The sequence below is a fragment of the Vulpes lagopus genome, chromosome 7 (genome assembly GCF_018345385.1).
Source record: "Vulpes lagopus strain Blue_001 chromosome 7, ASM1834538v1, whole genome shotgun sequence".
Lineage (NCBI taxonomy): Eukaryota > Metazoa > Chordata > Mammalia > Carnivora > Canidae > Vulpes > Vulpes lagopus.
Genome location: NC_054830.1, coordinates 18708166 through 18721399, shown reverse-complemented (window position 1 = coordinate 18721399; position 13234 = coordinate 18708166). Strand labels below are relative to the sequence as shown.

General features: G+C 55.4%; 1 protein-coding gene across 2 annotated transcripts; it reads left to right on the top strand.

Annotated features, from left to right (window-relative positions):
• Positions 1-1092: 1092 nt before the first annotated feature.
• Positions 1093-13126, top strand: CAMKV (CaM kinase like vesicle associated). Of its 2 annotated transcripts, XM_041764589.1 has the most exons (12): positions 1093-1254; positions 8667-8775; positions 8886-9017; positions 9198-9272; positions 9487-9625; positions 9762-9882; positions 10045-10120; positions 10216-10352; positions 10514-10592; positions 10822-10909; positions 11190-11301; positions 11404-13126. In XM_041764589.1, exons 2-12 carry the CDS (start codon positions 8681-8683, stop codon positions 11769-11771), a joined length of 1422 nt encoding a protein of 473 aa, XP_041620523.1. In that variant the 5' UTR covers positions 1093-1254; positions 8667-8680; the 3' UTR covers positions 11772-13126. The 2 variants fall into 2 exon arrangements, with proteins under 2 accessions (XP_041620523.1, XP_041620522.1); XM_041764588.1 differs by having other exon boundaries at positions 11190-13126.
• The last annotated feature ends 108 nt before the right edge of the window (positions 13127-13234 follow it).

The window sequence follows — 13234 nt, the reverse complement described above, 5'->3', positions numbered from 1 at the left end:
GCTTTCCCAGCCTCTGCTCCAGCTTCCTCACTTGAGCAGTCACTCCTGTCAGCAGCCATGGGGACCCATGCAGGGTAGACTCACTCAACATTAAAGGGTTTGGAGATGACCCCATCCAGGACAGGGTCAGAAGGCTCACTGGGAGGTTTGGGGTGGGGTAGAATCCAGCTCCAGCTACCAAGAAGTCTGTCTGGCCTTCAGACATGGGCCTCAGGATGGTTCTCAGTGCTTGTGAGGGCGGAGGGGCAAGCACTGGGGCCATGTGCCTCCTTGACAAAGGAAGGAGAAATGGCCAAGGTCTACCTTCAAGACTTCTTTTTGGCAGTTCTCAATTTCCTTCTATCAGAGGACGGGCGTGGTGGGGCACCTTTGGTGCAACAGTTCTCCTGTATTCCCATATCCCAGCCCAGGATGCTGGTGGTGATGCTTCTCATGAAGAGTTTCAGGGTGATTTTGCTGGAAAGAAAGCAGAATCCACATCATGTCATAGGTGACTTTTATAGGCTGGGAAATTCAGTGCTATGCAGGGAGGAGCAGCCTGGGCCAGCCACCCTGGCTGGGACTTGGGGATGAGAAAGGCTGAATTGGGGTGGGGGGGTGCGGGGGGATAGGAGGTTCTCCCACCATGGTCGGGAGCCCTCACTGACCACGTGCACACACTCACCCATGTGTTTACTAGTCATAACTAGGGGATGCCAGTCTGTAATGCAGCTTGCCCTGGCGACTGCCCACTTTGTTCTTGGAAGTAGTTCTGCCCTTTGGGTCAGGTTGTGGGAGCTAGGCGGAGGGCTCTGTCCCCTGGGGACTACTACCTGCCGAGAGATTCCTGTGTAGCTCCGGGGCTCAGGCTTTCCCCACACCTCCTACTCCCAACTCCCTATCATGGGCGTAAGAAGGCCGCCCTGGCCCCTGTGCCCAGTCAGTCCGAGGGCCGGCGGCGGGCAGACCAAGGCTCTCTGAGTCGCTGCCACCAGTCGTCCGCCCCCTCCGAGTGGGATTCTGGCTTCAGGCTCTGCCAGGGCCGGGGCGGAGCCGGCCGAGGGAGGCCCCGCCCCCAGCCCGCCCCCGGCCCGGGGTGCGAATCCGGTGCCTGTGAGCGGCGGGAGATGCTGGAGGTTTGCGAGCCGGAGCGGCTGCAGCTGGCGCCGCGTCTGCCCCGCGTGCCCGGAGCGGATTCTGCCCGTCGCCCCCGGAGCCTTCGGCGCCCCGCCGAACACGCGATCGCTTCCTCCGTGTGACCGACCGGCGCTGCAGGTGCGGGGCGGGCCGCGCGGGGGGGGGGCGCCCCCAAACGCACGTTGTGGGGGTCTTGGGGGATTGGGTCCCCGACTCAAGGTTTGGGTCGCTCAGTGCGCGGGGGCTCCTCGAGGGCTCGGGGCCCCAGCGTGGGCAGAGCACGCCAGATCTGCAGGTCCGGGGGGCTTAAAGTTCCCGGTCACCTCGCACGGCTCGGGGGTCCCAGGGGAAGCCTCTGAGCCTCAGGTCCAGGCGAATCTCCCCCTCCCTACCCTCCCCCGCCCCCCTTCTCGCTGCGCTCCTAATTGTGAAAACCTTAACCCTCGAATATTCGTGGTGCCCCATGGGGGTAGGGGCCCAGGGCTGAACCGACCCTCCAGACTCCCAGAGCCGCCTTCAGCCCCTCCCGACTGCCCCCGGGTCCCCTTCCTCCTGCTAAGCAGTCACTAATTTCCATGACAACGGAGAGTTCTTTATGGGCGACAACCTGAAGGGGGCTGGGCGGGGCTGCCGCGGGGTGGGGGAGGAGGCTCCAAGCCCCTGGGGCCCAGCAGCCCCCTTGCCAAGGTCCTGCTTCCTTGCCTTAACAAGGGAGGCCAGCGGGGGGTTCAAGGCGCCGACCCAACGCTGCGCGGTGGGGGTAGGGACGCACATGTTTCTGCTGGGAGGTGCGGGGCTTGGTGCTCACACGTGTGCCTCCCGCATGTGTGTTGCTGTGCCAGCGGGGGCGAGTCAGCAGCGCTGGGGAAGGGGGTCAGGGTGGCACCACGGTGGGGAGCAGGGTCCCTGGCTGGGGAAGTGGAGGAGTAGACAATAGACAAATGAATTTCCGCCTTCCCCAGCCTGTAGTGTCTGATAGAGACCCTTCTCTCCCAGCCCCCATGGCTCTGCCAAACTGCTTTTGTCCGCACCCCCTAGACACAGCCTGCTCCACCAGATCTCCTTCTGGGGAGGAGGGCCCTGTATCCTTCACCAAAAGCTTAGTCTGCAGCAGTCCAGCCCATGTCCTGCTGTTGGTGCCCACCCCTCCAAGGCCCAGACTTTGAGCCCCCCAGGACCACCTAGGGAGACCTAGTTCTCCCCCTCCCCCCACCCCACCCCCAGGCGAGTTTTAGCCACCTGCTGGACCTGTTTCCTCATCTGGGAAATGGGTGTCTCTACTCCCCTCCGTGTCAGGCAGAGGTCTCTTTCTGCCTTTCTTTTATAGCATTTGGTGCGGAACCCCCCACCCCACTGGGTCCCCAAGGCTGCCTTTCTCCTATTTGCAGCTGGCCCTCCTCTCCAGCTGGTGTCCTGGTGACCACTCACTAGCAGGTGGACAGTCCTTGCCCTGGGAAATGGCTGCAAAGTCCAGGATCTCCTTCTAGGGAAACCGAGGCAGGGGGTTTGTGCTGTGCAGTTGTTACCGTGTTTCTGGGTTGTTTAGAATGCTGTTTCTGCCCCCCCTCCCCTGATCCACTGTTAGAAAGGGAGGTGGCTGCAGCAGGGAATTAGGCTGAACTGCTAGAGGGGCCCTAGGGACCCAAGGCCTGGGGAGCACCTCTGATGAGGGGGGGTGTGGCTGGGGAGTCTAGGCAGGGCTGGGCCAGCTGACAGGAGGGGCTAAAGGGAAGCAGCCAGGTCTCTAAGCTTTATTTCCCCCACCATGTTTGTGCCTTCCACATAAGGGACCTGCTTCACCTAAACTGCCTGATAATCCAGAGTGGGGCCACAGAATTGTTCTGAGGGGATTGCGGCAGCTGGCCTTTCCTCTCAGGCCATGGTTGTGTCTCCCACACCAAGTCCAGTACATATCTGAGGGCTATGGGAGGGTTCAGTGTGGAAAGTCCGTGAAGCAAGGACATCTCCTGGCCCAGGTGTTCAGCACATGTGGCTGTGGGGGCTTTGGGGCTCTGCTGGGCATCCATAGACCCCTTTGGAATCCCCTGCCTACCTTCCTCTCCTGTATCATTGTGATCATGTCCCTTTTATTTGCTCCCCTCCCATCCGTTTCTGCCTTAGTCCCTCTCTGTCCCTGCCTCTCTTTTCCTTTCTAAAGTCTCTTAATTCTCCTACCTCCTCTTCCTTGAGGGGGCCAGGTCACAGAACCTACAGGAAAAGAGTCGGACCAAAGTCTCAGGGAATTCTTAGAGAAGGGGTTTGGCCTGCACTTCTCCCCTTTCCCTTCCCTTTGTTTCAAAACTTCCATTACCATAGCAATCTTTTACTCCCAGGCCTTTTCCTCCATTTCCCTCCTCTACCCACAGGGAAGCAGGGCCCTCAGTGGATTCTCCTTCAGAGTTTCAAAGATTGGGAACCCAGGTGCCTGGTAGGGGCCAGTTCACTCTTCCCTCTGCCATGCCAAATTCAAGGCTGAACTTTCTGGAGGCAGCCGCACTGGACTATATGCCCACTGCTGAGGCTGGAGAGGACCCTCCTCTCCCTACTCCATCATTAGAAGGGAGAAAGTCGGCAGCAGGAACTATGGACCATGATTTGGCTGGAGTCGGAGGTCCAGCCAGGGCAACCCCTTGCCCATGTCCCTGAGGCAGTTGGACAGTGGACTAGAGCTTGGTTCTGCCTCCTGATACCAGACCCTAAGAGTGAAGTCTCCATTTCTCTGGGTCTTTTGGGTGAGACCTCAAGCTACAGGCCAGGCAAAGCTTGGGCCCAGGCATGTACTTTGCACCAGGAAACCCAGCCCCAGTCCCCGAGAGAGAAGAGCAGGGGAGGGGAGGTAGTACCTGAAGGCTGGTGTTCACAGCTGCCACTAAATTGGGAGGTGTTGCCCACAGTTGTCGGGAGGTAGCTGGAGCCCTCTTGGGCCCTTCCTGACCTCCCAAGATTTATTACAAGTTCTGGAATTCCACATGGGAGAGGACGAAGACAGCAGGAAACTTGTTTATGGCTATGAAATGTGGGGCCTGAGCCAGGCTGACCCCAGTGGAAGAGGGGGACAGGACTCTAATGTAGGACCACAGGACCTCTGGACCCAGACTTAAGGCTGCAGTAAGGGCTCCTAGGGGACTCTTTATTACCAGGGCACCAACAGGCAGAGGCTCCCTCAGGGCTGTCTGAGGCTCGATTGCCCAAGCCCAGAGGTCAGACCTAAGGAGCAAGCATTGACTAGAGAGTGCTTGGCCCTTAGGCACTCTTAGAGCCATTTGGAGGACAGTGGCAGTGCCGGTGCCAGGCTCCGCACTTCCCCCAAGCTCTCTTTGGACAGCCCCCATGCACCCTGTTTCTCTGCAGAAAATGGAAAGAGCCACATCTCTAGGGAAATGGCCACTATGGGGCTTCTGTGCCCTCCTATGTCCCAGTGTGGACCCAAGGCAGAGCCCAGGTCCTGCGTCGGTGGGAAAACTCTTTGCTGTTGGGTATTGGGTCTGAGCTGTCTGGGCCATGAAGGTGAGAAAGCAAACCCCTTTCTGCCTGGCCTTCTACTGTTCTTGAAGCTATCCCTTGACTGTGCCTCCCAGGCTCAGGGCCAGTGTCCCCTTTGTTGCCAGCAGGTGCCAGGGGTTTGGTGCGCACACCGGCAGCCTCTGAGGCAGCAGCAATGGGTAGCAGGTGGTGGAGTGGGTGGGGGTGGAGGGGACCACTTTTCTCCTTTCTTAGCCCTGGGGCTAGATTGGGGGTGGAGACAAATGAGTGCATTAGACTGGTAAGGAGAAGCAGTACTGGCTGCCATCATGGCACCCATGGTAGAGAGGCAGATCTGCCTCTGCCCCAGCTATGAGGTTTTAGGACATGGATCGAGGCTGATGTGACTGTGAGCAGAGGTCTGGATTCCTGTGGTGGAGACCGACTGTGAGACCAACCTTGGGCTCTTGTAGGCACAAGTGCATATGCATGGCTGAAAGCTGGGCCAAGATCAGGGATGGGCATATACAAAACCTCCCACACCACATGGCAGAGCAAGGAGCTGGTGGAGTGTGGGGTGGGGGGAGGTGGAGATTGTGGAAGGGGTCTCTCAGAGAAGGGCCATTTTGAGTCTGGAGCGTCAGGATCATTTTAGGCCATTTGTTGCATGAACAACCTTATAATGTCAGAAATCACAATGAAAGAAGAAAAAGATTAAGCCCTGGTCTGGACACCTAGCTCATGTAGAGGCTGCTTCACAGGGGGGCCAAGTGTCCTTGCCAGTGTCCACGCTTCTTGCCATTGAATGGACACAGTTGAGCTGGCAAGTCACCTGTTGTTGGATTTTAGATAGTTGCTGATTTTTTTTTACGTTATAAATAACTCTGCTGTGACAAATAGGATACTGATGGGAGGCTTTGGGGGAAGGGCATTCCTGCCACAGGGAATGGTGTAAGCAAAGCAACAGAGCTAGGACTTAGGTCCCTTCCAGTTTCCCGGGGGGCCTGCAGGCTAGGGTACCACCCCTCTGCCCAGTACGTGGTCCTTGGGTTCCAGCCTGGAAAGGGAATTGCAGTGCGTTAGAACCATCAAGGGACTGATACAGGCCCCCTCCCCCAGATTGTTAGGGCATAGAGATGGGTGGCCGGCAGTGGTGGGTGGCTGTGCCTCTGCTCTCAGCTCTGAGTGTGGGATTCCAGCCACATGCTCCTCTCCGGCAGACGCAGGAGCAGGGCTGTGACCACGGTGGCAAAGACATGCATTCGGGGCTGATCTTCAAAGCTTCTCTTGTTTGCATCTGCAGTGCCTCACAAGATGGCTTAAGCCCTGGCTTAAATCACGCCAACGAAATGCATTTGCGTTCCCTGAGCCCAAACCACAGGGATGAGGGAAGGATGGAATTTTTTTCCTAATGCTGAGGGCAAAGATGAGAGAAGACTTCGGGGACTATGACCCGTGGGAGGTGGGTGGCCTCTGCCTGGGAGAGGAAGGAAGCAAAAGCCAAGGCTGGCCACAGGGCTCATATGGGTCCTAGCCTTTGACCCTGGCTGGCAGAGTCCCTGGGACCCGAGCTGCTTCCTCTGGGGGTGGCTTCCTCCCTTCTCCACTACCCTGTAGCTAGGAGTGACTCCAGGCCGGGGAGCATCTAGGTGGTCAAGGCCATAAGCCAGGTCTGGGCACAGTGGTTGCTCATCTGTGAGGACAGAGAATATGCACCATCAGCAGAGGCAGAGCTGTGTGAATATAGCCTTAGTGCAGAGCTTGCCATGGTCCCAGATCGCATTGACTGGGCATTACCGAGGTCCAGACACTGTCACCAACTCCCCTCCCAAAGTTGACCGTTAGCAAGAGCTGTGACTTCCTTTTCCTTTGGATGCGGGAGCCAGTTCCCCCAGCACTGTAGGTGAGGATTGGGTCTGCAGGATCATAGACCCTCCAGTACCATGCCCCAGGGGCCAGAGTGCCTGGAGCCCATTGTAGTCAGCTGTGTGTGGTCGCTTTTGTGCCTGGAATGCTCACCCCTGGCCAGGGCCCTATGCCCTGGACCTGACTACCTAGATCTCCTATGGGCCCTGGCACTGTGGGACTGGCAGGCTTGTCTAGCTTCTCCAGACCATTACCCCTGCATGCCTCCTGGCAGATCCTTCCCCTCTAAGGCCCAGCCCTGATGCTGTTTCTTCCTCAAAGCCTTTCCTCACTTCCACCCAAATGGGGGTTCTCTCTCTGTGGAAACTCTCCAAGCACTGTGCCTCAATAAGTGTATTAAATCAATAAAGTTAATTATAATAAAAATTCTAACAGAAAAGTAATAAAAGATATAAACTGCCCCTCTAACACCTAATTCTTTGCCACAGAGGGCCCTCTGATTTTCTTAGGTGTCTCTCCAGAATTGAGTTTGTGAATGTACACGGGTATATAAACTTTAAAAAATTTACCTGAGGGGATCCCTGGGTGGCTCAGTGGTTTAGCACCTGCCTTTGGCCCAGGGTGTGATCCTGGTGACCCAGGATCGAGTCCCACGTTGGGTCCCTGCATGGAACCTGCTTCTCCCTCTGCCTCTCTCTCTCTCTCTCTGTCTCTCTCTCTGTCTCTCATGAATAAATAAAAATAAAATTAAAAAAAATTTACCTGAGCACCCTTGACCCATCATTCTGTCCCTTGCTTCTCCACTTAACATCTTAGAAACTGTCCGACTGTAGCACATTTTGCTACTATATTCTTCATCATAACTACCAAGTATTTTTTTTCCAAGTATTCTTTAATATGGATGGCTATACTTTTTTAAAGATTTTATTCATTTATTTATTTAGAGAGAGAAAGAGGGAAGGAGGGAAGGAAAGAGTGTGAGAAGGGGGAGGGGCAAAGGGAGAGGGAGCAAGTATCCCAAGTAGACTCTGAGCTGACCATGGAGCCCAATTTGGGGGCTTGATCCCATGACCTGGAGATCATGACCTGAACCAAAATCAAGAGTTGGATGCTTAAGCAACTGAGCTCCCCAGGTGCCCCATTATGGCCATGATTTTAACATTTTAACATTATGAAATATAACAAAAAATCTAAAAATGTGCCCCAAACTTTTATGTGCATTTTTACAAATTATTATAGAACAAACAACTGTGAAACCACAACCCAGGTTCAGAAATCAGCCCTCCAGAATATCCCCAAGTGTCCTCACTCAATCACAACTACTCTCTTTCTCTTAGAAGGACTTGTGGTATTTATTTCCTAGCTTTTTTTTTTTTTTTTTTAATAGTTTTACCAGAACATTTGTATCCATATACAGTACAGGTTAGTTCTGCATGTTTTGAATTCTATATCAATAGGATTATGGTCTGTGTATTCTTTTGTCTTTTTCACTCAACACTATGTTGGTGAGATTTACCGTGTTATTAGGTAGAGCTGCAGCTCCTTCACTTCCATTGCTGTGTAATATTCCATTGTGTGACTGTACAATAATACATCCTGCTGCTGGTGGTTATGTGGGCTGTTTCTAGTTTTGGGCAGTTACGAATGTTACCACTATAAGCATTCTTGTATGAGTGGCCTGCTGCCTAAATGTATACATTTCTGTAGGGCTTATATTTAGCAGTGCAAATGCTGGTTCATAGGGCATGTTCAACTTTAACAGTTTTACCAAACTGTTTTCCAAAGGAGAGACATAGCCTCCACCAGCAGGGCTTGTGTTCTCCACATCTTTGCCAACACTTGGTATCTTCAGACTTTTAGAGATGGCTCTCTGCTGGGTGGGTGGTTATAGCCCCCTTCATCTGTGTAATAGCTGAAATGTAAAGAAATCATTTGGTAAAATTTTTTTTTAATGTATGCTGTACAAAATGATTCCCTGGTATGTCAGTTTAATGTTTTTCGTAAGTGGGGGCTGTTGTAGTTCAGGCAGCCAAGCTGAGTGGCAGTAGCAATGGCCAGCAAAGCAGGATTAGGAACCTGACCACCTTTTAGCCCCTTCTAGTACAGTCTCTGCCCCTTGCTTGGCTTGAGCCAGGCTGGGGTCTCCCAGAGGCATCCTCTGGATTGTGGGGAGAAGCCTCCATGTTGTGGTACAGCTGAGCTAGATTCCATCCTGCCTGCAGCTCAGAGCCTGGCAATGCCGTTTGGGTGTGTGACTCTGGGCGATAAGAAGAACTATAACCAGCCGTCGGAGGTGACTGACAGATATGATTTGGGACAGGTCATCAAGACGTGAGTGCTGGGTCTGGTGGTGGAGGGTGGGTGGGCAAGGGCTGGTGAAAGGGGAGCAGAGGGCTGCTCACACTGAGGCCAGGGCTGAGTGGGGTGCTTGCCGGCTGCAGTGAGGAGTTCTGTGAGATCTTCCGGGCCAAGGACAAGACGACGGGCAAGCTGCACACCTGCAAGAAGTTCCAGAAGCGGGACGGCCGCAAGGTGCGGAAGGCGGCCAAGAACGAGATAGGCATCCTCAAGATGTGAGTGTGAGGCCTAGGGGTAGGGTGGCATAAAAGGTAGCAGAGAAGGGTTTCAAGGGCAGGTGGCCTCAAGCAGTACCAGCCTCTGGGCAGTTAATTTGCTGTGGCCCACAGTGGCAACCAGAGCCTCTCTTAGGGGTTTACCCAGCCCTGACTATTGGCCCCTCTCTCTGTTGCCAGGGTGAAGCATCCCAACATCCTGCAACTGGTGGATGTTTTTGTGACCCGCAAGGAGTATTTCATCTTCCTGGAGCTGTGAGTGTGGGCCTGGGGTCTCAGGATTCCTCAGTCCCCAGGGCCTTTACTTCCTCTGCCTTCTGCTACCAGGGAAAGCTCCCTTTCTGGACCCACAGGGTCCTGGGTCCCTGTGTCTTGCCCAGCCAGCTTCCTGGTATAGGCAGCCTGCCCAAGTCCTCCTGCCCCACCCCCGATCCTGCCCACGCCGGGCTCAGGGGCTGGTGTCCCTCAGGGCCACGGGGAGGGAGGTGTTTGACTGGATCCTGGACCAGGGCTACTACTCGGAGCGAGACACGAGCAACGTCGTGCGGCAGGTCCTGGAGGCCGTGGCCTACTTGCACTCACTCAAGATCGTGCACAGGAACCTCAAGGTGAGGCCAGGAACCAAGTCTGTTGGCAGCCAGCCTAGGGCTGACGTGGGCTGCACCTTGGGGTCTGAGTTCTAGCCTCTGGGGTCCTCATGGAGTCTTTCTCTGCTCACCCACATGTCATGCCTGCCCGGAGCAGTTGGAGAACCTGGTTTACTACAATCGGCTGAAGAACTCAAAGATTGTCATCAGTGACTTCCACTTGGCTAAGCTAGAGAATGGCCTCATCAAGGAGCCCTGTGGGACTCCCGAGTACCTGGGCAAGCAGGGGGTGGGGCAGGAACAGGGGCAGGGTGGGAGATAGTCTTCAAGCAGTGGCTCTCGGTAGAGGGGGAAGGAATTCTCTAGCCTGGAATGGGTGTGAGTGGTACCAGGACTGGCCAGGCCTGATACTGATCATTAGATGGACACTGTGTTTGCAGCCCCAGAGGTGGTAGGACGGCAGCGGTATGGACGCCCTGTGGACTGCTGGGCCATTGGAGTCATCATGTACATCCTGTGAGTGATTGGGCAGGCAAGCAGGTTTGCAGCCAGGCTGGGTTTTTTTTATCCATGGCCTTCCAGGGTGACCCTGACCTTTTGCCCCCATGCAGGCTTTCAGGGAACCCACCTTTCTATGAGGAGGTGGAGGAAGACGACTATGAGAACCATGACAAGAACCTCTTCCGCAAGATCCTGGCTGGCGACTATGAGTTTGACTCTCCGTATTGGGATGACATTTCACAGGCGGGTGAGGAGGTGCCCAGCATGTGGGTGGAGGGAAGGGTTGGTGTGGGGGATCTGCTTTCAGACTTCTCTGCTGGACTCTGCTCCCACATCCCAGCCCATTCATCACCCCTAGACAGTGAGATGAGGTACCCATGCCTATCCTCTCTCTGGCTTTGTTCCCAGCCAAAGACCTGGTAACAAGGCTGATGGAGGTAGAGCAAGACCAGCGCATCACCGCAGAAGAGGCCATCTCTCATGAGTGGTGAGTAGGGCCCATGGAGGACAGAAGGAGAGGCCAGGTTTCTCTAGACCTTTGTCCTCCTCAAATCTAGTAGCCTCCATCCTTGATACTTTGTGTGGGGGTTGGGGGTGCCCAGAGCTCAGGCCAGAGGGCCTGCCTCATAATCTCTGGGTCTTAAAAGAATAGGGCTGGGCAGTCTCCATGAAGGCCTGTATCCCCTCAGATCCAGAAGCACTTGCACCCTTTCTAGGATTTCTGGCAATGCTGCTTCTGATAAGAACATCAAGGATGGTGTCTGTGCTCAGATTGAAAAGAACTTTGCCAGGGCTAAGTGGAAGGTAAGGCTTGGATGACTCCCTTTCCTGGACTGATCCCAAGTGTTCCTTCTGGCACACACAGTTTCCTGCTATATCACACCCCTGTAGCCACACATAGGCATTTCTTCCACTGTCACTACCGTCAACGAGTGTGCTGAACAGTTGGGTCCCTGGTCTGGTCCCCTGGGGTGGTCAGAGGCAGCTAGGGGTGCCATGGAATGGTCTGGCTTTGGCTCTTGCCAAGGAATGGATCCGGCTTCTATAAGCCTCACTCTGGGCCTCTCCACTACCCTCCTTTCAGAAGGCTGTCCGAGTGACCACCCTCATGAAACGGCTCCGGGCACCAGAGCAGTCCAGCACAGCTACAGCCCAGTCTGCCCCAGCCACAGACACTGCAACCGCTGGGGCTGCAGGTGGGGCCCCAGCTGCAAGTGGAGCTGCCCCAGCCCTTGGGGGCGGTGCCACCTCAGCTATAGCAGGTGATGCTGCTCTTGCCGCAAAGAGCGATAATGTAGCCCCTGCAGACCGTAGTGCCACCCCAGCCACCGATGGCAGTGTCACCCCAGCCACCGATGGAAGTACCACCCCAGCCACCGATGGGAGCATCACCCCAGCCACTGATGGGAGCATCACCCCGGCCACCGATAGGAGTGTTACTCCAGCCACTGATGGGAGAGCCACACCAGCCACAGAAGAGAGCACCATGCCCACCACCCAAAGCAGTGTCACACCAGCCACCAAGGCAGCTGGCACCCCTGAGCCGGCTTTGGCCCAGCCGGACAGCACAGCCCCCGGGGGCGCAACAGGCCAGGCTCCACCCTCTAGTAAAGGGGAAGAGGCTGCTGGCTATGCCCAGGAGTCTCAGAGGGAGGAGACCAGCTGAGTGGGCAGGCTGGTGTGGGGCAGGGGGCGGGCAGGAGGGTGGGAGAGTGGATGAGGGGCTTCTCACTGTACATAAGAGTCACTGGCATGATGCCCTTGCTCCCCCCTGCCCCTGCCTCCCAGTGTGAGGCATGACTGGGGGCCACGGGAGAGCAGTCTCATCTCCTGTGTGTATGTGCGTGAGTGGTGGGCAGGCCAGAGGCAGGACCAGCCCCAGCCCCTGCATGGATCCCTTGTGGCTTTTCTGTCTTTTGCTAGCTTCACCAGTTTCTGTTCCTTGTGGGATGCTGCTCTAGGGATACTCAGGAGGTCCCTGCTCCCCTTCCCCTTCCCTTCTTGCCTCATAATTTCCCCAGGCAGGCCCTGCAGGCCCCATCCTCTCCCAGGCCCTAAACTTGGGTGGCCTTGCCCTGAGAGCTGGTCCTCCAGCGAGGCACTGTCAGCGGTCTTAGGCTCCTGCACATGAAGGTATGTGCCTGTGGTTTGTGGGCTGCTCTAGAATGGACACAGGCTGGCATAGAGAATGTAAAAATCTAGGGCAGTATGCTTTAAGACAAGACTGGTCGTATGGTTGGGGGCACTGCTTGGTAGTTTTGGGGGTCCTCAGAAGTGAATGAGAAGGAGTAGGGGGGGTAGAAACTTCCACCTTTGTTCCTGAAAAGTTCCTACTAATACCCTTGTGCTATTTCCTGCCATCCTGGGCTCTGCAGTGGGTTGCCCTGTCCCCTGAGCTTCATGAGCCTGTAAGGGGAAGGAGGAACAGTTGGGATGTGGCAATGAAAACTGGGAAGGCAGCATGCAGGCCGAATACCTAGCGTACCAGCCTACCTGGATCCTTACCCCGAGTCAAAGAGGGAGGGCTGATATCCTTGGCTCTTCTCTGAAGGTATCCCTCAGGCTCAGGCTACAGTCCTCTCCATCCCAGGGGGTCTGCCACATGGCAATGTCCCATAGTTTGATTTGGGGGAGGTTCACCCTTCACAAGGGCATATCTCTGCTCTCCTAATTCAAAAACAAAATAGAGAGGAACCCCCCTCTGTCTGTGACCCATTTCCCCTTGTCAGGGCTTAGAGAGAGGCCCAGGTGCCTCTGAACTATGCTGAGTTGCTTTTTCTGGAATGAGGAAGTGGAATAAGGCTCCCCAGTTTCCTTTTGGAGGCTCCTGGCAGGTGCCCTTTGTCAGACCCCACCACAGCTTGGGCAGGCAGCCACACTGGTCCCGGCCTTTGCTCGGCACTCCAGTGGCAGTCCTGCCCTTCTCCCTGCATGCCTGTGGGTCTGCTCTGGTGTATGAAGGTCGGTAGGCTAACTGTGTGCCTACTGAACCTGGCAAATAAATGTCACCCTGCCAAAGCCTCTGGCCATCCTCTTGCCTTTGCTTCCTCTCTCTTACTTGGGAGGGGCCCCTGGAAGGCAGTGGGGAGGGAAGAGGCTGGGAGCAGGTTCACAGGTCTGTGCTCACTG

Excerpts from the sequence above, each read along its gene's own strand:
- CAMKV (XM_041764588.1), top strand. The coding sequence starts at position 8,681 with ATGCCGTTTGGGTGTGTGACTCTGGGCGATAAGAAGAACTATAACCAG. Across the intron at positions 9,883-10,044 it reads TGGGACTCCCGAGTACCTGG|CCCCAGAGGTGGTAGGACGG; the intron begins GCAAGCAGGGGG and ends CTGTGTTTGCAG. Across the intron at positions 10,593-10,821 it reads GAGGCCATCTCTCATGAGTG|GATTTCTGGCAATGCTGCTT; the intron begins GTGAGTAGGGCC and ends CACCCTTTCTAG.